The 21864-nt window shown below is 40.3% G+C and overlaps 3 protein-coding genes across 3 annotated transcripts; 1 reads left to right on the top strand and 2 right to left on the bottom strand.

Moving 5' to 3' along the window:
• Nucleotides 1–2159: 2159 nt before the first annotated feature.
• Nucleotides 2160–5629, bottom strand: LOC131455850 (macrophage mannose receptor 1). The gene is made up of 6 exons (XM_058623689.1): nt 5448–5629; nt 5164–5202; nt 4017–4409; nt 3192–3530; nt 2908–2993; nt 2160–2636 (listed from the first exon to the last, which is right to left on the bottom strand). Exons 1-6 carry the CDS (start codon nt 5476–5478, stop codon nt 2574–2576), a joined length of 951 nt encoding a protein of 316 aa, XP_058479672.1. The 5' UTR covers nt 5479–5629; the 3' UTR covers nt 2160–2573.
• Nucleotides 5630–9355: 3726 nt separating this feature from the next.
• On the top strand, nt 9356–14782 carry LOC131455838 (E3 ubiquitin-protein ligase TRIM39-like). Its single transcript, XM_058623672.1, has 8 exons — nt 9356–9473; nt 11066–11656; nt 12230–12325; nt 12586–12819; nt 12924–13071; nt 13538–13564; nt 13660–13835; nt 14029–14782. Exons 2-8 carry the CDS (start codon nt 11069–11071, stop codon nt 14398–14400), a joined length of 1641 nt encoding a protein of 546 aa, XP_058479655.1. The 5' UTR covers nt 9356–9473; nt 11066–11068; the 3' UTR covers nt 14401–14782.
• A 1136-nt stretch (nt 14783–15918) lies between these two features.
• On the bottom strand, nt 15919–20756 carry vbp1 (von Hippel-Lindau binding protein 1). Its single transcript, XM_058623714.1, has 6 exons — nt 20612–20756; nt 18901–19025; nt 18188–18254; nt 17939–18037; nt 17246–17384; nt 15919–16517 (listed from the first exon to the last, which is right to left on the bottom strand). Exons 1-6 carry the CDS (start codon nt 20690–20692, stop codon nt 16447–16449), a joined length of 582 nt encoding a protein of 193 aa, XP_058479697.1. The 5' UTR covers nt 20693–20756; the 3' UTR covers nt 15919–16446.
• Between the last annotated feature and the right edge of the window lie 1108 nt (nt 20757–21864).

Genomic DNA, 21864 nt, shown 5'->3' with positions numbered 1-21864 from the left:
CGGTGTGATCTTTGCTATGGGTTGGGCCCACTGAGAGCTGTCTTCTCCCCCTGTGACTGTACCAAAGTTGCTGGTGGGCACAGTTCCCCTTTGTCCCATGCTGGTGTTTGTGGGAGCAGTGTGAGGCCTTGGTGGCCGTGGTATACTGGTGAGGGTTGGAGGCTGAGTAAAGCTGACAGTGGGTCCATAATTAGGTTGTTGAAGCTGTTGAGGAGGTTGATGAGGGGGACTGGTGCCAGCTATGGTGCCCTGCCTGATAGCTGAGTGGGTGTGAACAAGTGGGGTGGTACTAGCACAAGTTACTGGTCGGGTAAGCCCACCTCCCCGCTTGTTATCCCGGCGGCGTGCCCACTCCTCCATCAGTACCTTCTTTTTAATTTCCAATGTTAAAAGGAGTCTCCACTTTTCTTCACCGTATGGCCGATAGTCTTTCCAAACATACACAACGTCTCTGAGTTCGTGGAGTTCCTGATCCAGTCCCTGCCTTCTGGCCTCTTGCTGACACCACTGTAGTGCACTTTTCCTGCCGAGTTCCTCGGCCTGGTCGAAAGCTGAATTGAACCGTGCCACGAGGGTGCTTATTACTGGCTCAGCATCTTTAAACCACAACATTTCCATTGTCTCATGGTACCTTTGCCCAATGGCGTCCCTCTTTGTCAGAGTGTCTCTTAACTCACAGTTGTCGTCCGTTGAGTCTATCTGTTCCAGGTCTTCGATATATTCACAGCAGGCGTCGACGAAGACATCATAGTCGTTTTCCAACCCTGCCAACTCTTGCGACAATTTTCCTGTGCCTACACGACCAGCTTTGAAATTAAGGCGGTTTATACGCGTCGTTAGGCTCCGCTGTGCATTTGATCGCCTCCGCTGTAGGCTTTCCAGATCTGGCTTGTCATCTGCCATTTTTCTTCTTTGAACTCCTGACTCACTCCGGAATTGGAATTGATTGGAGTCGACTCTCTGGTTCGTTGCCAATGACTCGTTCAAAGGATTCAGTTCTTTGCAAACGACACGTCCACTAATGGCACACGAATGTCCACGCCCCAAGCTGTCGACGTTACAATGTCACAGTCTGTGAGGCTCTCTGCCCAGAAGAGCTTTGCATTTGTATTCCTTGTGCAATCTTCACAGCCTTTCCCTCGGCTGCGGCACTTCCTTTAATCCTTCAACGGCCCCGATAGCTCTTTGCTCCGGCTTTTCCGTTGAGTGATTCACGACTGATCCACTTCACCAGCGTCCTGGTACCTCACGATCGTCGTCCTCCGCTCGGCAGTCCGTACCTCCACTGATACGGCGCCGACAACGGTTTTACAACTGTCCAGATTTCTGCTGGCTGGTCTTTCCAGCCCAATGCTCCCTTCTGGAAAGGGTAACCAGAACAAGTACGGCGGGCACAACTCGACTGTCTTTCTGAAGGTTTATTCCACATACACAGTTAAGCAACAGTTAAGTTAAGTTGAAGTTAGTTTGAAGTCAGTTAGACGGTCAGTTAGACAGTCAGTTAGACAGTCAGTTAGGTTGTAAAACCGACAAGTCGTACAGGTTCTAATGATAGATAGCTTTACAAAGGCGCATACGAAGGCAATATATAACAAAACATGGCTTTGACGATGCACCTTAAAGGCACTTTAAAGGCAACGGTGCTTTGATGCCAGTTACAACAATGAACAGATTAATAGAATGAAAGACAAATAGCTTTGCCTGCTAGAAAGTTCTACAATAAATAAAACAGCCTCGCCTTGATTTCCTTTTTTTGTTCTGTTGCACTTTCTCTGTCGTGACAATAAGGCATATTTGACTTTCCATCTAAAATGTGGCTGCTGAGCAAAGGGCCAATAAAATGTGCCGGAAGAAAGTTCAAATTCAACTTGGCTTGTGTTTATTGTTACTTAAAATCAATATGATGCCTTAATTATTGAATAGGTCTTAAGGCTTTAGTGCAGTGAATCCTAACACTGTCAGAAACTGAAGGTTTCTGTGTACTTTATTGCCACGCAGTGGAGGAACCACGGCACTGCAGGGAATCAGGAAATGTTTTTTTAGAGAACACTATCTTCAAATACATCTATCTATCTATCTATCTATCTATCTATCTATCTATCTATCTATCTATCTATCTATCTATCTATCTATCTATCCACACTTGGTACACGTGGAGAAAAATGATAATCAGAAACAATCTCAGAAATAATTGAATGTTTTTTCTTGTTATTAAGAAAAGACTCAAATGTTTTGACTTAAACTTAAACAAAAATGGTATGTGAATGACTAAATATTGCTAATAAGGAAATTTGAAATAAGTCTACAATTAAATTTAAAAAAAAACACTAATACGATACATTAATCAATTTTTGAGGTTTCTTTGCAGCGTAAGCACTTGCTACCAATGTTGGTGACTTTTCCACATTAAAGGCAATTTGGTGGAACCCATATTAACTACATTATAAAGCAATTCATATATAAATCTCACTTACAAACTATTAATTTTCTTATTTTCTGGATATTCAGTGTCAATCTCATTTCCATGAAATCGTTACAATTCTAACACTTTGTCTCTGTGGAAGACATTTTTATTAGGGTATCCATGTTAGCTTGAAATCTCCCGTGAACCCTTTTTCCTTCAGCCTCGCCTCAATCTGCAAAACAGGAATAACACAGGAATGATATAATGATATAAAACAACATGTGTAATTCAACTCAACTACATTACGTTTTATTTGTATAGCGCCAAATCACAACAGAAATCGCTGACAGAACCAGACTGAAAGATGTGCGGCCATCTGCCTAGACAGGTTGTGGTGAAAGGACAAGTGGGGAACAGAAAGGGGGGAGAGAAAGGAGGGAGGTGAGGTAGAGATAGAAGCGAGAGACCAGGAGCAGAAATCCAGTTATAATGACGACAATTACCTCTTTTATGACGTTCTCTCTCAGAACAGGGTCAATCTCCAGGTCCACTGTGGATTTCAGCTCGAGTCGAAACACCCGCGTTTGGTCTGGTAATGAAGAAAATCAAAAAATGGGTTACAGCATATCAGTATTTAGAAATCTGGTCTTTAAACAAGTCTGAAAACATGGAAACTCAAGTTTGTAAACTGCACAAAAGTCAACGATTTTAGCTAACCCTTTAGATCAGAGTTTCAACATATTCTGAGAATATCATAGGCCTAATCTGTACATATCAAAAATCTTACTGCTGTAGCACATGAAATGACGTTCACTTTGACAGCTCTTCTCCACCCAGTGTCCGTGGTGTTCGGCATTGATCACACTGGCAGCACATCTGAGAGGTGTACCCAGTGGGTGTCCATCTGCCCAGTATTTGAAGGTTAGGGGCGCACCATTTGACCATTTGTTCCACGGGTGTCTGTACAGGCCGATAAAAGCAGATACACCATCGGGAACCACAGCCTGTATCTGCTTGTTCTCAGTGTGGCTCCTCACACGGGCCAGGTCTGTGTGGTACCTTCTGCAGTGAGCCTGAGCCTCGTGCCATGTTTTCTTTTCTTTGACAAAGATATATCTGTTGAGGCCTGGAAAGAGAGGTTAAAGGTTTCAGTCAAAAGGCGGGGTCACACCCTGGACAGATCGCCATAGATTTTGAATTTTCTGGATATCACAAACGGTCTAGGATTTAGGGTAATGAGAAGTACGCATGCCAAATGTTCGGAAAGTTCGCTGAAGAAAGAAAGCTGCAAAGCTGCCTAATTTATTTCTTTTCATCATAAATCAATCAGACAAAGCAGTCCGCGATAAAGTGTCTAACCCTCATTTTTTTTTGCATTTAAAATATCATCAAAATCCAAAGAAGTGAAAAATCATGAAAAATACTAATAATAACCATGGACACTGGACACAGGCAATTGTTTGGGGGCGGAGCTTAGAGGAAGGCTCCCAAGGAAACGGTTTACGGTTAACAAAAAATATCCCCATTTTACAGGGTTTTCATTTAACTCAGTATTTATTCATGCATTTGCTGTAAATAACAACACAATACCAAAATCTACAAATGTACTCACTGTGTGTGTTTGAGTTGTTGTGGCACACGGAGCTGAACATAGCACTGCAGTTAACATCGTACCAAAACCCTTTCATGAAAGTAACACACAAACTTTTGTCCCATCTCTTGTTATTTGGTTGATTCGTAGCCCAGATCCGGATTCTTGTTGAGTCATTTATGTAGGGATTGGGAAAAGGGGTAGACCACCACCATGTGTAAAATCTGTCTTTCAGGCCGATCCACACGTCGCCCTGGTAACCGCTGCCAGCAGCTGCGATCAGCCGCTTCATGTCCTCAACGTTTCCAGCAAAGGCCAGGTCTTTGTACATTTCTCTGCAGTGACTCCTCGCTTGAAACCACGTCTTTGGTTCAGCAAAGAAGTGGTAATTATAGAGGGTGCATGAGCACAGTTCTGCAAGAGGAGATTCAGTAAACATACAATCACTCACTACTTCATTAGCTACACAGGACATCTGATAAAGTGGCAGGGACATATGCTGTGTTTCCATCATGGTACGGTACGGTTTGGAATGGTAAGGCCCTCGGTCAGGCTTGTGTTTTTCGACTGAGAACAGCACCTTTGCTTGGTAGGCGGGGCGTGGGTTGGGCCAAATGGTACCTGGTACCTCAAGGGAAGGGTGCCAAAGAATGGAATGGCTGGGGCGAGTTATTTTGGTACTATGCCTAACGCAAATACAAAAAAAAAATTTCACTCGATGGAAACACGGCTATAAAAATGTGTTTAAAAATGGACAAAGCCCTCAGGTTGTGGAGCCACAAGATTCATAAATTGACCGGGGCTGATAGTATTTGAAACCACAAATTCACCAACCAGGCTCCTACTGGACGATACTAGCCGCGAGTCAATATTTTCCTCTAATTCAGAGCACAAAAGTGTATTTCTTTTATATAAATAACTTCTTAAACAAAACAATATTATTTTATTCAGTACATTGTTTTGATAGGACGTAGCCACACTTTCATAGATCAAATTGAGTAATATAAAACTCTTAAAGAAGTGATGGGTGACTGAATCCACAAGAGGGCAGCACCGCGAGATTAACTGGCTTAAAACACCAAAGAGGAAGAAATCTGCATCTAGTATTTGCATTTTGCTTGGAGAACTTCTTTTCTTAACACAAATACACACACACACACACACTGACCTGATAAAAGCAGAACACACAAAGTGGCTCTTCGTATGCCTGTAAAATGAAAGACAATATTTAAAAAAACACAACACTTTGGTACCTTAAATATCTACAGATTTATCTCAAAATCTGATTGCTTTGTCAAAAACTGCAGACGTAGACTGTAGGAAGTTGCTAACAGAAGGACAAACTGACAGATAAACACACAACAACACAATAATTCACTACAGCGAATCAATAGTTCATTCATCTTCTAACATCAGAAAAACACATGTAATGCTTGCGAGATATTTTTTTACCTGAATGTACTGGACGTCCATGTCGCGACATATCGAATCTGTCAAACTCTTCGTTTTTAAAACTGGAGTCTGTTTCATTCGTTCACCAGGACGTATCCTACCGTCTCTTCCGTCTCCGTCTTCTTGTTCTCCACCTTTATGGCAAATCGAAACCCTGTCTTATGCAAAGCCTGTCATGTGATCGCTCTCGCCTCCTCTTTGAGACACGTCTTCCATCACTACTGTGTGTCTACATTTAATGTAGCAATAAATAAACTCCTTTTTTAACTTGTTTTTAAAGAATAATGAGGTCAATCGCATTTTTGAAAAAAAAAAATTTTAAGTAAAAAATCCACACTAAAATAGGAAAAACATTGGATAAACTTAATTTAAATGTACGTTTTTAAAGTTTTATGAAACTGCACTCATAACCTTATATTTTTTTTAAATTATTTTTAAGTTAGCTGTACAAGATTAGATCCATTATACTTTTTTCTATTTCAGTTTTTAGTTTTATTCTCGATATGTAAAAAGCTTATTCTACTGTATATCCTATTCCCATCATTTAAAAAAAACTAAATTTTTTATCAATGAGGGATCAATAAAGTCCAATCTAATCTCAAATTGGTAAAACACACAGGCACAAAGATTATGTAATGCTTTCATATAACTTTTTAAGTCCAACCACTATTTTTCAGTGTACAATGTTTTTTCTGCATACATTTTTTTAAAACAAACAAACACAAAAAGTAACAACCTTATAGCACAAGGTCACGGATGCTTTGGGAAATGTTTGCGGTGATGAAAAGCAGATGCAAACTCGGCCTCGGCCTGATGCAAAAACATTATATGGGTAAAATGAGGTGGCGGAAAATTAACCTGAACAAACACGACATCATGTCATACATGTTGTGTTTTCACAGTTACACGGTGGTGGCAACACAACAGCCGATTATGGTTTTATTAGCAGTCGTTAAAACAGTAATGGTTGGGTTTGAACGCGAGGTGAACAAAGTGCAACAGCGGTGTCGCCGCCAGAGCGGAGGTCACTTCCTCACTCCTGTGTCTGTGGTCATGGCAACAACAGCACTCATGGTCATGGTTAGGGGAACCGTGCGGTGTCGTTACTCTATGTTCCCATTCAAAGCAAATGAAGATCACATTGCTATTTCCTTTATTTAGACAGAAAGCACTGATATTTCATCTCATTAAAACTCAGCCCTTGAGCAAATAGACACATTTATAAATAATTGTGCTAATTCATTTTCATCTTTTTTCTTACAAAAGATCGCATTTTTGAGGCACCAAATATTGGTGAAAAAAGTGGTGTCAAATGTGAAAGTAGTGCCCCCCAAAGGTGTAACACTGTACAACAAAGGCGAAACTAAGTTGCATCAAATTTCACGAAACTTGGTGGGAACATGACACAGCCCAAGATGAACTAAAAAGTCCATTGGGACCATGGCCTCAACTCAACAGGAAGTCAGCCGTTTTGAATTTGGCGTCTATCTTGGCGATTTGCACGTTTCGTAAATGAACAAACTCGTCGGAGCACATTAATCGTACTGAATTAAAAAACATGCGTCACTTTGTACTAGACACATTGTAGAACTTTCTAGCAGGCAAAGCTATTTATCTTTCATTCTATTTATCTTAATTGGTATCAAAGCGCCGTTGCCTTTAAAGTGCCTTTAAGGTCCATTGTCAAAGCCATTTTTTGTTATATATTACCTTCGTATGCGCCTTTGTAAATCTATCGATCATCAGAACCTGTACGACTTGTCGGTTTTACAACCTAACTAACTAACTCTAGTTAGTCGCTAACTAACTAACTACTAACTGTCTAACTACTAACTGAATGCTGTTTAATTGTGTATGTGGAATAAACCTTCAGAAAGACAGTCGAGTTGTACCCGCCGTACTTGTTCTGGTTACCCTTTCCAGAAGGGAGTATTGAGCTGAAAGGATCAGCCAGTAAAAACCTGGACACACATCAAAGATAAAAAGTTATCAAAAGGTCTTGCAGATTGAAAAGGGCGTGGCCTCGGCAACTATCGGAAATTTCCTCAAAACAGGAAGTGGCCTGTAACTTCGCCACACATTGACCGATCGGCTTGAAACTTTATACTTGAGACAAGAAACCACGCCAGAAATCATCAACAGATTGAACAGAACTAAGTCAAGGGCATAGCACCACCTGATTTTTTTTAGTCTTCATATAAGGCCCTAATATTCTTCCGTACCTACAATGTCCATGGAGGGCTTGCAAAATAATAAAACATGTAATTTTATGGAGGGTGCAATACTGTGAAAGAATGTGATTGTGCATTTTCATTTGAACTCATTCACATGCTGTTGTTATGAGCTTGTAAAAATCACACACTAGTCACATGATCTCTAATCTGAAAATGAGCCGCTGCTTTGGTTCCAGACATTATGTAACAAGCTAAAGTTCACAACTAATTAAGAAACAAACGCCTTTTCCCCCGGCTTGTCTGGGTTTGTTTCATGTCTTTGAGGCTTTTATTCTGAGAAACATTTAAACATGTTAACCACACTTTAATCAGAAGCTGCACACGCTTCACAAGCATGCCCGGTAAACCAGTACATGCCTGTGAACAGGACTTGCAGCATTCCTCGTGTTCTGGCTGCCGTCCAAAGCGTGCACTTCAGGTGAAACCATGAGGTGCACCACGCCTATGAGGCACACTCGCGTTCCGTGTGAGTGAGCAGGTATTAAACATGGAGTCAGTCGGCCCTATTGTAGCTATAACAGCTTCCACTCTTCTTGGAAAACTGTTTCTATTGGAATATGTGCCTGTTTATTTTGTACATTCATGGTTTTCAAACTGTGGTACGTGTACCACCAGTGGAACAAAAGGTTCCTGTGGTGTTACTTGGGAGGAAAATCAGAAATAATTTTCTCCTGTATATATTAGGGTATGTGATCGGAGTGTGTAGAAAAGTAAACAAATTATTATAAAAATTATGATTATCTCTCGCTCCATCTGATGAGAGACTAAATTTGCCTCCATTTGAAAGGTCCGTAGCGGACATTGCTTGACCTATTTACACTAATGTATTTTAACGTTATGGCGATAATGGTGTTATTTCAAGAGATCAATATTTTCACAGGTGGTACTTGGTTGGTATAAAAAGTTAGAGAATCACTGCTGTAGAACATTTATGAGGTCAGGCACCGATGTTGGACAAGAAGGCCTGGCTCACTTCTAGGTTATCCCAAAAGTGCTTGATTGGGTTGATGTGAGGCCGGTCAAGTTCTTCCACACCAAACTGGTCAAATCATGTCTTCATAGTCCTTGCTTTCCTTCCTCAAAATGTTGCCAAAAACTTGGAAGCATTGTCCAAAATGTCTTGGTGAAGCGTAAAGATTGTCCTTCATTGGAGCCCAAAGCCTGATTGAAACACCTGAATTCAATGCTTAACAAGTGTGACCAAATACTTTTGTCCATTTAGCGTTGAACTTCAGTTATTTGGTTTTATTTTGTAGTTGAAGATTTGCTCCAATGTTTTAAAATATGAAAACCAAAGTCATTAAACTGGTTTAATGGAGGTGGAATCACTCCGCGTTCCGACTTCTGGTTTGGTGTAAATAACTATAATACATACATTTTATATTGTAATATTTGTATCAATAATTGTATCAAACACCAGCTCCTCCGAGGTGGTGGGGCCCCCAAATTAAATTCAGCTTAGGGCCGGCCCTGCACTGCATGACCACATTCACAGGTAGTCCCACGTCATGTGATCATATCTCGCTCCTGACACTGAAACCAGCAGATTATATGATGTAAAAACAGTAATTTAAGCTGAGGTAAAGAGAAGCAAAGACAAAGCGCTCAGTGCTGAGCTCAGGAGAGGGAGGAGAGGGAGGAGAGGGAGGGAGGGAGGGCCGGGCTGATGAATAACTGTGTTGACGCATAATTTTCCTGTTTCACTGCTGTGGTGTGGTCATGCATTCATACTCATTCACACCAACAGCAGGAGATTGTGACGTGTTACCAGCTCACCAAAAGCAGCTAGCTAGTAAGTAAGAGCACATTTTCAGTAATAGGCAACAAAAACGGTGAAAATACTTTACTAAAAAGTTTTTCTGCTTTATAAAACAAACAAAAAAACATGACTCAAAATGTGTGAGTAGTGTATGAGAAGAGTTTACAGTACGACTAGGGCAAAGTCCTGTGTGTTAAGCCTTTGCTGTGTGTTTGTAGTTACATTTATGGCTTACTCTCAGATGACAATATGCTGCTTTCTTGTCTGTACGACTAAGCTTTGACCGGCAGTCGCTTAGCTAAGCCTAGCATAGCATATAAAACAGGGAGCCAATTAGCTTGAGCCAAGAAAGATTTTGCTTCGTACTCACAAAGCCACACAATGGCACAGTTTTTCACTAAGATTATAAGTTATGTAGCATATGTAAAAATCAGCATTAATCATCTGCACAGAAGCTTTTAATTCATGGTCGACTGACTTGAAGCTACAAGATTGCACAAATGCTTTTTGTATGCAGTTGTGATATTGCTTAGTCCTGTTGGATGATGCAATTTTTAAAATGTTTTGCTCAAAATCCTTTTTTTTTTTAGTACATTTACTTTTGTTTGGTTTTCTGAAAATGTCAAAATGATAAATTTATCTCCAGAACCCGAATTAGCCTTTTTTTAAAAACATGCTATTCTCTGTTGTACACACTAAACAAACCAATATATGGTTTATTAGCAAGAGAGATTTTAAATTTTGGATTATTTCGAACACAGTCAAGCTAACCTTGGCTACAATATGTATGCTAAGCTAACAGAGTAGCACTTAATTTTGAGGGTTGGCAAGACGAAAAAACACTAACTACACTTGCTTTATCTAGTAAACACACAATTACTTATTTACCCAGTAACTGAGTGGTATAACTGATGTACTGCGCTAACCCTAACCTGATAAACAGAAAACTTTAAGCTAACTTTATGCTAATGACTATATAAATTGTATTAGCTAAACTAGCATAATTAGATATTTCCCTCTCACACGAAAAGAAAATAAACAAAACAAATAATAGTATTTACATTTAAGAAGATGTATACAGTATGTCCCACAGGTGGGGGTTTTGTGATCCCATATTAACCTGCTGTCTGTTTGCATTGCTAATTGCGTGACAAATATTTAAACAGTGTTAACACATTATTTACGTTGTAAACAGTGTGTCGTTTTGCAAAACTGACTTCAGCAAATCAAAGCTAACAATTTAAAGATCGACTCCAGATTCTATCAGAGAAAATGTATTTCTTGTAAAATTCATGGCAGTATGGTGTTTTCTGTGTCAATGGAAATTATGGGTGTGTTGTGTGTATTTAGTTGAGAAAACAATGAGTAATGCAGCAACAACTGCAGGGTGTGTTTTACTGAATTGAAAGCATGCAGTTTTCTGTATTTACACACTGACGACATGCAAGATATTTCACTGTGTTTCCACTCTCAGACAATGTTTTCAATAGTAGTTTTCTGAGAATACTTAAAAGTCACAACAAAATGTATGTGCTCTTTCTACCACTGTTTGCTTAATCAATCTTTCGCTTTACTTCCTGAGCAACAGATCACGTAACTTCCCTTTATCCCCCCCTGTTCTGTAGATAATGGCCTCTTCAGGTAACATGTTATCAGAAAAACAGTTCCTGTGCACCATCTGTCAACAAGTGTTCAATGACCCGGTCACCATTCCCTGTGGTCACAACTTCTGCCAAGCCTGTATCCAGAGTGTGTGGGACAGCGGGGATGTCTGCCAGTGCCCTACCTGCAACAAGTCATTCAGCTCTCTGCCTGAGCTGAGCATCAACACAGCCTTTAAAGAGCTAGCGGACATGTTTCGACACGTGACCGTGTGCACGTCGGCTCTGCCGCTGTCTGCAGCCCAACCTGGCGAGGTGGTGTGCGACGTCTGTGCCACCACGTCCCTGCAGGTGAAGGCCCGGAAGTCCTGTCTTGTGTGTCTGACGTCGTACTGCGACGCCCACCTTGAGCCACACCAGAGAGTCTCCGCTCTGAAGCTACACAAATTGATCGAGCCGGTGAAGAACCTGCAGGAGAGGATGTGTAAGAAGCATGAGAGGCTGCTGGAGATGTTCTGCAGGGACGAACAGAGGTGCGTGTGTCGGTTCTGCACAGAGACCGAGCACAAAGACCACCAGGCTGTTACGGTAGAGGTCGAGAGTGGGGAGAGGAAGGTACGTCAGCGGGTCAAGACAGAAAAACAGATATCATTTGTATTAGATATGTGTTAGAACATCTAACCAAAGTCTGAGTCCAAGCCAAAACAAGAGGCATGGAAGGGATCACAGACCATGTCCAAATCAAAATTTTGTCCAACCAAAAGAGGTCGTCTTGGTCAGGAAGAAACTAAACTATGATTTTCAGTATGAAAACATTTTTGGAATGTCCAGAATTCTGAGCCAATTCAGCACCTAGAGTTGGTGAGAGTTAAGATAAAAACTACAATAAAATGACCAAAATTACTTGATTTGTTTATCATGATTGAAATGGAAAGACTACTTACCTGTGTACTTGCCAACACCACAAAACTTGGCAAACTCTAAACCTAAAACCAAAGTTAGACCTAACTCATGTAGGTAACGATGACAAGACATACGTATATCCAGAAATAATTGTTATTTCGTCTTGTAAAACGTTAGACAAGAACTCCCCAGATCAAAAGGTATAAAATGTAAGAAAGAAATTCAGATATTCAGTTGAGAAAAAAATCTCAATCTGTTTTTTTCCTCCCTCCCGTTATACGACAGGTCCAAATAAAGAAGACTGAGGCTGATTTCCAGCAGATGATCCAGGAGCGGCTGAAGAAAATAGAGGAGATCAAAAGCTGTTTGAAGCTCAGCACAGTGAGTCGTCACAGTGTGTGTGCTATAAGAGTTGGGGTTTCTGTATTTGGCCAAATGTAGAGACGGGGACAATATTTCTAGATAGTTTTCAAAATTCCCCTGCCTGTCACTCCATAACAGGTGTTGCAGGAGATGTAAGGAATGAGCTAAAACTCCAAACGTCCATCCATCTTCTTGCTGCAAAGGCAAGTGTGAGCTAAAACTCAAACCATTAAAAATGACGAAAGAGGTGTCCTGTTCTTTTTCACATCCTCACCCAGGTGAGCGCAGAGAGAGAGAAGAGGGAGAGTGACCGCCTCTGCGTGTCTCTGACACGCTCCGTCAAAGAAAGACAAAGCGAGGTCATCACTGAGATTGAGGAGAAGCAGAAGGCGGCAGAGAGGAGAGCAGAGGAGCTCATCGGTGAGCTGCAGCAGGAGATCACTGAGCTGAGGAGGAGAAACACTGAGCTGGAGGAGCTGAGGAACACCGACGACCATCTGAACCTCTTACAGGTGCACAAGAAGTTGGTTCAAGCAAAAGACCACAAGGTCAGAAGTTCAGATCTCAGTCCAAGTCCATCCACGTAGATCAACTTTTCTGTTTTTTTGTTAATCAGAGGTTGCCTTCTCTTACTTCGTCTCCACCCACGAGAATGTGGACGGAGATCGGTGTCCATCCTGAACTCTGTGTGGGAAACGTGAGGAGAGCACTGTCTAAAGTGGACAACACCCTGAAGAACGAGCTGGAGAACCTGAAGAAAGAAGGTGAAGATGGTCGTTGTTTACCTTCTGTGGACAAATATCAAATTTGTGTACACACAAACAAAAGAGTTGATGAGTTAATGGCAATTTTATACTTAAACTTAAAATTTGGAAATCTATTTAACGCTGCTTTCTGGATTTCTTTTTGTCTCCCTCTTCTGACAATGTGAGGAATTACACAAAAATTGTTAAATCCCCAAAAATAAAAGTAGAAAAATCACAGCGGTGCTTGTCCTATATTTGGAAGCCTTTGTGTGTTTTTCCACCATAGACTTCATGACATTTCTAGCTGCTGTGAAATGATCTCTCCAGTTTTATTTCCAGCTAACTTGCTAGCTGATTGCTAATGGTGGGCAGGGTTTAAATGTGGACACAAATTTAGAAGTTTGGCAAACCAAAAGTTACACATTGCAGTTTCAAACTAAATGTCACAATAACAATTCTACAACTTGTCTTAATCTTCTTACAGAGATGAAGATGATGCAGAAATATGCAGGTATGACCTCCATGAACGTTTCCTTTGTTGAGGTTTCAGGCCTTGGTCGCAGTAAAGCTGGTGTTCACGTTCTACACCTCTTTTTCCCCCCCCAGTTGACGTAGTGTTAGACGCCGAAACCGCCCATCCTAACATCATCCTGTCAGCTGACGGGAAGCAGGCGGGCCGCAGCGAGCTGCTGCATGTCGTCCCCGACAATCCCCAGCGCTTTGACCCCGTCATCTGCGTCCTCGCCAAGAAAAGCTTCCTGTCCGGGAGGTTCTACTTCCAGGTGGGTTTCTTCTTCTTCTTGGCTAAAATGTGTTTTTCCATCTGCCGTGGAGAGCAGACGTGAGAGTTCGGTTCCCAGTCAACAGAAACAAACACTCGCACAAGTTGGCATCGATCAGACGTCAATGCTTCATGCAACCACACTTCAAAACACCCAAACAATCCCTTAAATACTATCATGTGTCTTGAATCAGGTTGCTGTTGGGACAAAGACCTTCTGGGACCTGGGCGTCGTCAAAGAGTCCATCAACAGGAAGGGGATGATCACCTCCAAACCAGAGAACGGTTACTGGACGGTGCGGCTGAGGAACGGGGACGAGTACCGAGCTCTGGACTCGCCCTCGGTCGTCCTGTCGCTCAGAGAGAAGCCACAGATGGTCGGGGTGTTTGTGGACTACGAGGAGGGGACGGTGTCTTTCTTTAACGTGGACAATGGGTCTCACATCTACAGGTTCACTGGGTGTTTGTTCTCTGAGAGGATATTTCCATTCTTCAGCCCTGGCGTCTGCGATGAAGGGAAGAACGCGGCGCCGCTGATCATCACCGCTGTGAACCCCGAGAATTAGACTTTGAGGACAATTGTTTGACCGTGTCCTGAACCCGAAGGACATACTGTATGCAAACTTGAGGGTTTGTCCACACATAAAAATTTCCACATTGAAACAGTTTTGGATATCAGAATCACTATTTACAAAAAAAAAAAAACAAGTCTCAGAGTGGGAAAATCTGAAAACACCACCCTTGCATTTCCCTGTAGACAACCAATACACTTCTTTGGGAAAATGATCATGTCATAGTCCCGCCTCTATCTTTCTACTACCTTCACTGTCGCTTGTCTTCGTCGTCTTGCTCTTTTTGTGTTAGGAGTTTGTGGCATTTATTTTCTTCAGTCGCCCCGATTTTCTTCATTTGGTCTGTTTCTCTGATTGTATAAATTGCAAAATATACTGATTTGAATAAAGCTTAATTTAACAAAAAAAAGGGTTTGTACACAGTGCACATGCTCAACGTCTTCTTTTTCAATTTTGATGTCTTCGTGTAGCAGCGCCATGTACATGGTTGGCATTTAGAGTCGTTTGGAGTTTCGAGTTGACGTGGATTTCCTGAAACAATGCCGCGTTTATGTAAAACTGTTTCGAAAAAAGGAACGTTGACGTGTCATTCCACCACAAAAGAAAAGACGAAGAATAGCAGAGAGGCGGAGCTATAACATAACTTTCCCAAAGTTGCGTTTACACAAAAACGCAAGGGTGGTCGTTTGACTCTTCCACTCTGGGCCTTTTTCATCAAAAATTGCATTTCAAGGCTTCCAGGCAGTCAGTTCCATGTAGATATTTAGCGTTTCCTCCAAAACTTGTTGCTTTTACGTAGTCATCATTTTACACAGTTTTCCCTAAGTTTCCCAACTTTTTCCCATCAGTCTATAAATCTGCATGCCCATAAACCAGTGTTTAAAACTTCCATCATTACACAGGGATTTGTAAAGTGATAAATGACTCAAGTTATATTTTTTAGGCATTTCTGCATTTCAAGAAATCAATGGGGGAACGTGAATTACGCAAAATAAAGCCAAAGGCACCGCTGAGAATGGAAAACCTTAACGTGAGCTCACCTCAAAAAAACAACACAAAAAAACAATCAATTATCTACTCTACCTGAGTAAGCAGCACATTTGCTATGGAAAGTGCTGGACGTCCGCTTTGACTACAGTACATCTGCGTATCCAAGTGCTTTAAATTGCAAATTCAAAAAGAAGCAGAAGAAATTACTGCTTCCTATATCCCCATGTCAGTATCAGACTTGAATTTTAACATAATTTATATATTAGAAATACACTTAACAATATTACCCCCTAAATGTCCACTTCTGTGAACCTCTACCTGGATAACCATGAGAAGATAAAGACACAGAGCAGCAGGTCGAGGCCTCGTCTCTTTGTCCAAATGTTCTTTTACTTCATTCAATGTTTAATGATCACAGTGAGAGATATAAATAAAATATAGACGGAAAAGAACGGCAGGAAAGAAGAGGAGGAGAGGAAGAGATGATGGTGGTGGGGAAAGACGAGGGACGGAGACGTGGAGTGAGTGGAAACCCGAGCTACAAGGCAGAAGTTTATTGTCCTCGAACAAAGACTCTATGGATTATGACGGCAACTGTGTTTTTACATAATGAGAAGACAAGGAGACTGAGAAAAGAAAAACAACCAACAACAACAGAGAAACTCGCTCATGATCTGCTGAAAACATGCTGAAATCATTAAAAAGAATACAAAACTTTGCCTCATTGCCTTTGTTTTTTTTGTTCTTTTTTACTTGAAAAAATACTTTAAAAAGTAACAAATCAGCAGGAAACGGTGGTGGTGGAGGTTTTAGAGGACATAATTTAAAAAAAGAAGAAAAGAAAAGGAAATCATGGGGTACACTTGATTTATCCTTTGAGTTAAATCAAACGCACCACAACTTCCGCAAATATCTTTAAATTTGCCCTTTTTGTGTGGAGATTCCGGATGAATGTGTAATTAATTTCTTGTTTTTCTTAATTTTTTTTCTTTCTTTTTTTAATTCCAACTCATGATTTGCAGGGGGGACACAGGCATGGACATTAAGACATCAGTCAGTTGATTTGGGGACATTATCTTTGCTCCTTCTCTTCACGTCCCAGTTGTAGACTCGTGCCATGTCTGAGAAGCGCGGTGCATTCAGGAACAACAGCGGCATTTTTTTTAACACATTAATGTTGCAGTGAAGATATATAAATATACATACATAAAATACAGCGTTTGTTTCTGTTTAATCGGTTGTAAATTCAGGTAAAATGTTGTAAAAGTGCCTGAAAACGTGGCTCACGATCAAAGAAAATATGGACATAGATAAAAATAGAGAAAAATTGCTGTAACGAGCCATTCAAAGACACACTGGTTTGCTGTAAACTAAGCAGGACGTTTAAACAATTAATATGTTTAAAATTATGTTAACAAAGCAGAATATATACATATTTTCCATATTTTATTCTACATAAATCTGTGCAACAAAATATTTATTTTACCATAATGCTATGACAAGAAGTTATAAAATAATTAAATTGTTTTTTTAAATTGTTCAGCCCTCGTTATTAAATAGAAACTTTATGGTTAAACTGTAAAATATCAAACCTGAGTTAATTTGTCATAAAAGTTTGATAAAGACATGCTTCTGAAAATCCATATAAATCAGGTTCAGATTAATATTTTTTCCCTAATGAACTCAAACGAGTAAGAAATCTAGAATTCGGCCACCAGGTGTCGCCATATTTGAGTTATGTTGCAAATCTGTGAATCACTTTCAGAACAAGCACAAACAATTTCTTTCATCACATAAAAATAAAAAATGTTCACGTCCAGTTTAGTTGGACTACACCGTGGAAGGATACTGACTTCGATGGTAGTGAACTGGTCCCGCAGGAAATCCAGATCGTCCATGAGAGTCTCTAAATTGCGCGATGCCGTGGACAGGTTCTTCTCTAGCAGTGCCTGAGCTTCGTCGATGTCGTACTCCAACATGACGTTAGCCTTTAGTGAGAATGAGATTATGACAATAAAATAATAAAATTTGATATAATAGAAAATGCTAATAAAATACAGCTGTTTATGGTGTTAAATCTACGGAAGAGGATAAGGGCCATGTGTGATTTTTTTTTATATATATAGACTGGAATTAAGGTAAAGATTCCAAGAAAAGAGTCGGACTCCTGAGATTGAAGTGAGAATTCTGGGATTAAGGTCTAATTAGAAATCTTGAATTCTGGGATTAAAGTCAGAATTCTGGAAGAAAAAAAAAAAAGTCAAAATCCCGAGATCAAAGTCAATATTCCAAGATTCAAATAAAAAATGATGTGATTAAAATCAGAATGATGATACTAAATTAAAGTAAGAATCCTGAGATTAAAGTCAAAATTCTGAGATATAAACCAGAATTCTAGGATTAAAGTCAGAATTCTGAGAAGACAAACGTCAGAATTCTGTCTTTTTAATTTTTTTTTCTTCCAAAAACATCCTTCCGTAAAAAACAACAGCAGCAAATGTAATGGATCTGATTTCACGACTTTAATCCAGGCTTCGCTTACCCCTAACCATAGACAGACTTTGTCGGTGGGCGGCACCGAGGCAAGGCAGTAAACATTGTCGGCCAACAGGAAGTGCGTCTCCATGGGTTCTGTGGTTTCCTGGAAGAAGCAAAAGTGCAGTTTGTCAATGACGACAACCACCTCCAAAATAAAGAACAGACCTACGTCGACTACACATACTAATATTTTACGTATAGCTGCTACACTGGTGTTTATTACATGTGAATCATTTCAGGAAATCAAACACACCTTCTTCTTCTGCATGTGTCGTAGGATTTCTAGCGTCTGTGTGATTTGTGGGATCTGGCTTTTCAGCCTAAATGAGAAAAAGAAATGAGAGGAAATAGACAAAAGAATTAGAGCAAAAATTAAGTGTGGACATTTAGACTTGGCGTTAACGCACAGAAGACAAATCACAAATGTGTAAAATGATCAGATTATCTTAAAGCTTTGTCTACATTGTGGCATATTGTCTTTGGCTTCGATTTATTTGAAGAGAATTTAGCAATTTAAATTGTATTGTGTACGAAACAAAATTAGTGATTTCCTAATGACGGCTATACAAAAGGTGCAAATTATGACACATACCACAAATATTACATTATCAATTAAACACCAATTTACTTCTTGAACTAAATCACTGCGGAGCAAATTCACTGATTCACTGTACATTTACATGTAGGTTTAAATCGCACTACCACCGTTGTCCCCCTCCACTCCACTAGGGGGCGTTTATATTTGTTAGAATTGGACAGTTTCCACTTTACCATGTGGCTAGTTGCTAGCATGTCAGGTGCCATTGCATTTGCATCATGTCCTACGACCCATTTACTTATAAATATCAAATTCTTCCAAAAAAATGTATCAGCCTGAATTTCACTGTGTTTCTGTCGTACTCCTACTGATTGTGTTCGTGTAGGGTTGTGTGTGTGTGTGTGTGTGTGTGTGTGTGTGTGAGGTACCGTTGTTTCTTCTGAGACAGGTTGAGCTCCATGTATTTATATTTCTGGTATTGTTCGTCCAGCCTCCTCAACACCGCGTCTGCCGTCTCGTTGCCGGGTTGTTTCATAAAAGACTCAACGTCCTCCTAAACAGACAAACAAACAAACAAATCCAGAGTCAATAATTATTAGTCACAGTTGTACAAATTTAAGCTTTCAAGGTTTTTGAATTAGATGTTTGTCAGGAATTATAATTGAAAAAAAAAATAGTTTGAACTAATTATTAAGTGTGTAGCAATTAAAAGGATTTAAGAGCAAATATACCTTATAATACAACTCATAAGTATGTTTTGTGCTTGTGTATAATCACAAGCAATGAATAATTTCAATTTGGTGACCTTAAAATCAGCCTTTTCCATTTATTTTAGGCAAGGGCCCTGCTTTATGTGTGCCGCCATTTTGTGACACCAGCAACACAAACGGACAAACCAGTCCCAGCAAGTTTTACATTGTCTTTCGCATTCTATGCACCCAAATAAAAATTAATTGCTGGTGTCTAATAGGGATGAGACGATACCACTTTCTTTGTGTCCGATACCGATATCACAAAAACGAGTATCTACCGATACCATTATTAGTCCGATACAGTCATTTCAGACCATTTATTAACGACGAAGCTGCTTCAAACAACACATTTCAAAGATGTAATTCTCTAACTGTGGAACAAATATTGCTCTCCCAAAAAGAAGAAATAAACCGGACCAATACAGATTCCCATCCCCTGGTACTTTTTTTAGTACCTGCTCTGGCGAGGTTTCAAGCGAGCTGAGCTGCCAGCCACTGATTTGTCTATCTAAGACTTAAAAATCCTGAAAACATGCCTTATTATCCATCATTTAGCAAGGAAATGTCTAAAATCTCAATATTTAACATAGGAATCATGCAAGAGCAGCAGTTCGGTGCAGTCGCACTACGACAACCCCGCCCACGTTGAGGAAGTGTTGTTGGTGTGTTTACACTGAGTGGAATGGTTCAGTTCAGTGCGGCACACATTTGTTTGCTTTTCCCTTCAGAATATATTCTCATACAAAGCTTGACATCTTGTTGAGACAAACAGCCACAAACCTAGCAGTCAAAACGCAAGCCTGTCCAAACCGTACCGTGCCAAACCGAACCGTGATTAATGGAAAACAACGTGCCTGCCTGATACCAAACCGAGTAGAGTTGAGTGAGTGGTGCTAGAACTGTACAATGGAAAAGCGCCAGAATTCTTACACACTATCCCTTTAAACACAGTAAGCATTAACAACTTCACTTTTAGAGCATTTGCCAAGTTAATGAAATAACTGCTGTGAATATCGTCACGTTTATTCTACATTTAAAGGGGCTCTAGCTTTAATATAAGTGACTAATTGGGGAGGATTGAAGCAGTTAATGCTACTTTAATGTCATTAGCAGTATATCTTCTCTCCGTGACGTGTAACACGATGGAAAATACGTTTGAAAGACACTAAAAAGGTGTGAAAATGAGTTGCAGCTGTGGCACCAACGCTCTGTCATGTCCATAGATGGAGACGAGCAACCGCCCAACACACACTATGATTAGCTGTTAGCTCGAAGCTAGCATTACGCGTTAACAAACCGGCTGCAGCCGCAGTCGGGGGCCCTTTCGGCGGCTTAAAACCCCCGCTGTAGACACGAGACACGGTGGGAATCGCCGGGGTTCACGCACCAGAAAAGCCGCCTCAGGAATCCCGAGGTGCTTCTTCTTTGTCGCCTGGGCGGCGTTGCTGTTGTCTATGGTCACCGCCATCTTGGTGAGAGAGAGAGGATGCTCCTACCTTCCTCACGCTCAAAGTTCCGAGTGTCTGAAGACAGGAGCGGGGGCTCTGCTGCCCCCAGCGGCAGTAAAACAACTTCCACAACCACTCCGAACCCTTTGGAAGTTGTTTTGACATTATGTGCTTTTGACATTATGACATAATTTTAAGTATAATAGCAGTCGTTGAAGGCACAATATTAGCATTTTTTTATTTAAGTATTGTAAGATTTTGATGTTCACTTCCAGTTATCCAGTTTGTGATTAAGCCATATATTGTTAAATTACGTCAGACGTGTAGTTATACAGGATACTTCGGTCATATATTGTGCATCATTGCCAAGTACCAGCCATTACTATTCTTGATATTGCTAGTTGAACAATTAATATGATTATTTAAAACATTTGAATAGCTGAGGGCTCAACACTGAAAGACACGTTTCAAAGTAGAGGGAATTTATTCTTTACGTTGATACCAGGCACCAGTTTACTTCAACAAAACAGCATTTCATTTAAAATATAACAAAAAATGGTGATTGTTTTTTTCAACAACCAGAGCCACATTAGCTAGGTTTCCATAAGTATCACAAATTTTTACTAATTTCTCAAACACATTTATGTGTTTTTTGTCTACTGTCTAGTATTCACTTGGGGAAGGTAGTTTGCTAGGGTAAGCAGTAGGTGGCGCCAAATTCTTTATCATCACAGAAGGATCAAAGGCACAACTTGACATCAATCAAGTATCAATAACTGTTGATATGGCAGTGTTTTTTTTGTTTTTTTGTTTATTTTTGCCTGCTTTTCCCCCTTGTGCCGGATTCTTTTTTTCTTGGCTGGCCCTAATGCTCCTTCGTATGTTGCTGATCCCATTCATAAATGTATAAATATTATCCATGTTGACACACAGCCTCTCTTATTCACTAAAATGCATCTATTTTTTAATCAATACTCCAAAGTTTCCACGTAGATCAAGAGGGAAAAACTATTTTTCAAAATGTATGTTGTTTTTTATGTGCACTTGGTTGTAACCAGGCCCTGAACCACAAGGTGGCACTTTTATTTTGTTTACCTGTCTGTTTAATCTGTATACAAAAACAATTATTGGACCTTACATGTGTGACTATAGGACTTTTGTGTGCTACAGTAATGTTTTTTTTGTACATAGC

This window comes from Solea solea, chromosome 3 (assembly GCF_958295425.1).
Source record: "Solea solea chromosome 3, fSolSol10.1, whole genome shotgun sequence".
NCBI lineage: Eukaryota > Metazoa > Chordata > Actinopteri > Pleuronectiformes > Soleidae > Solea > Solea solea.
This window is presented reverse-complemented; position numbering and strand designations above follow the sequence as displayed.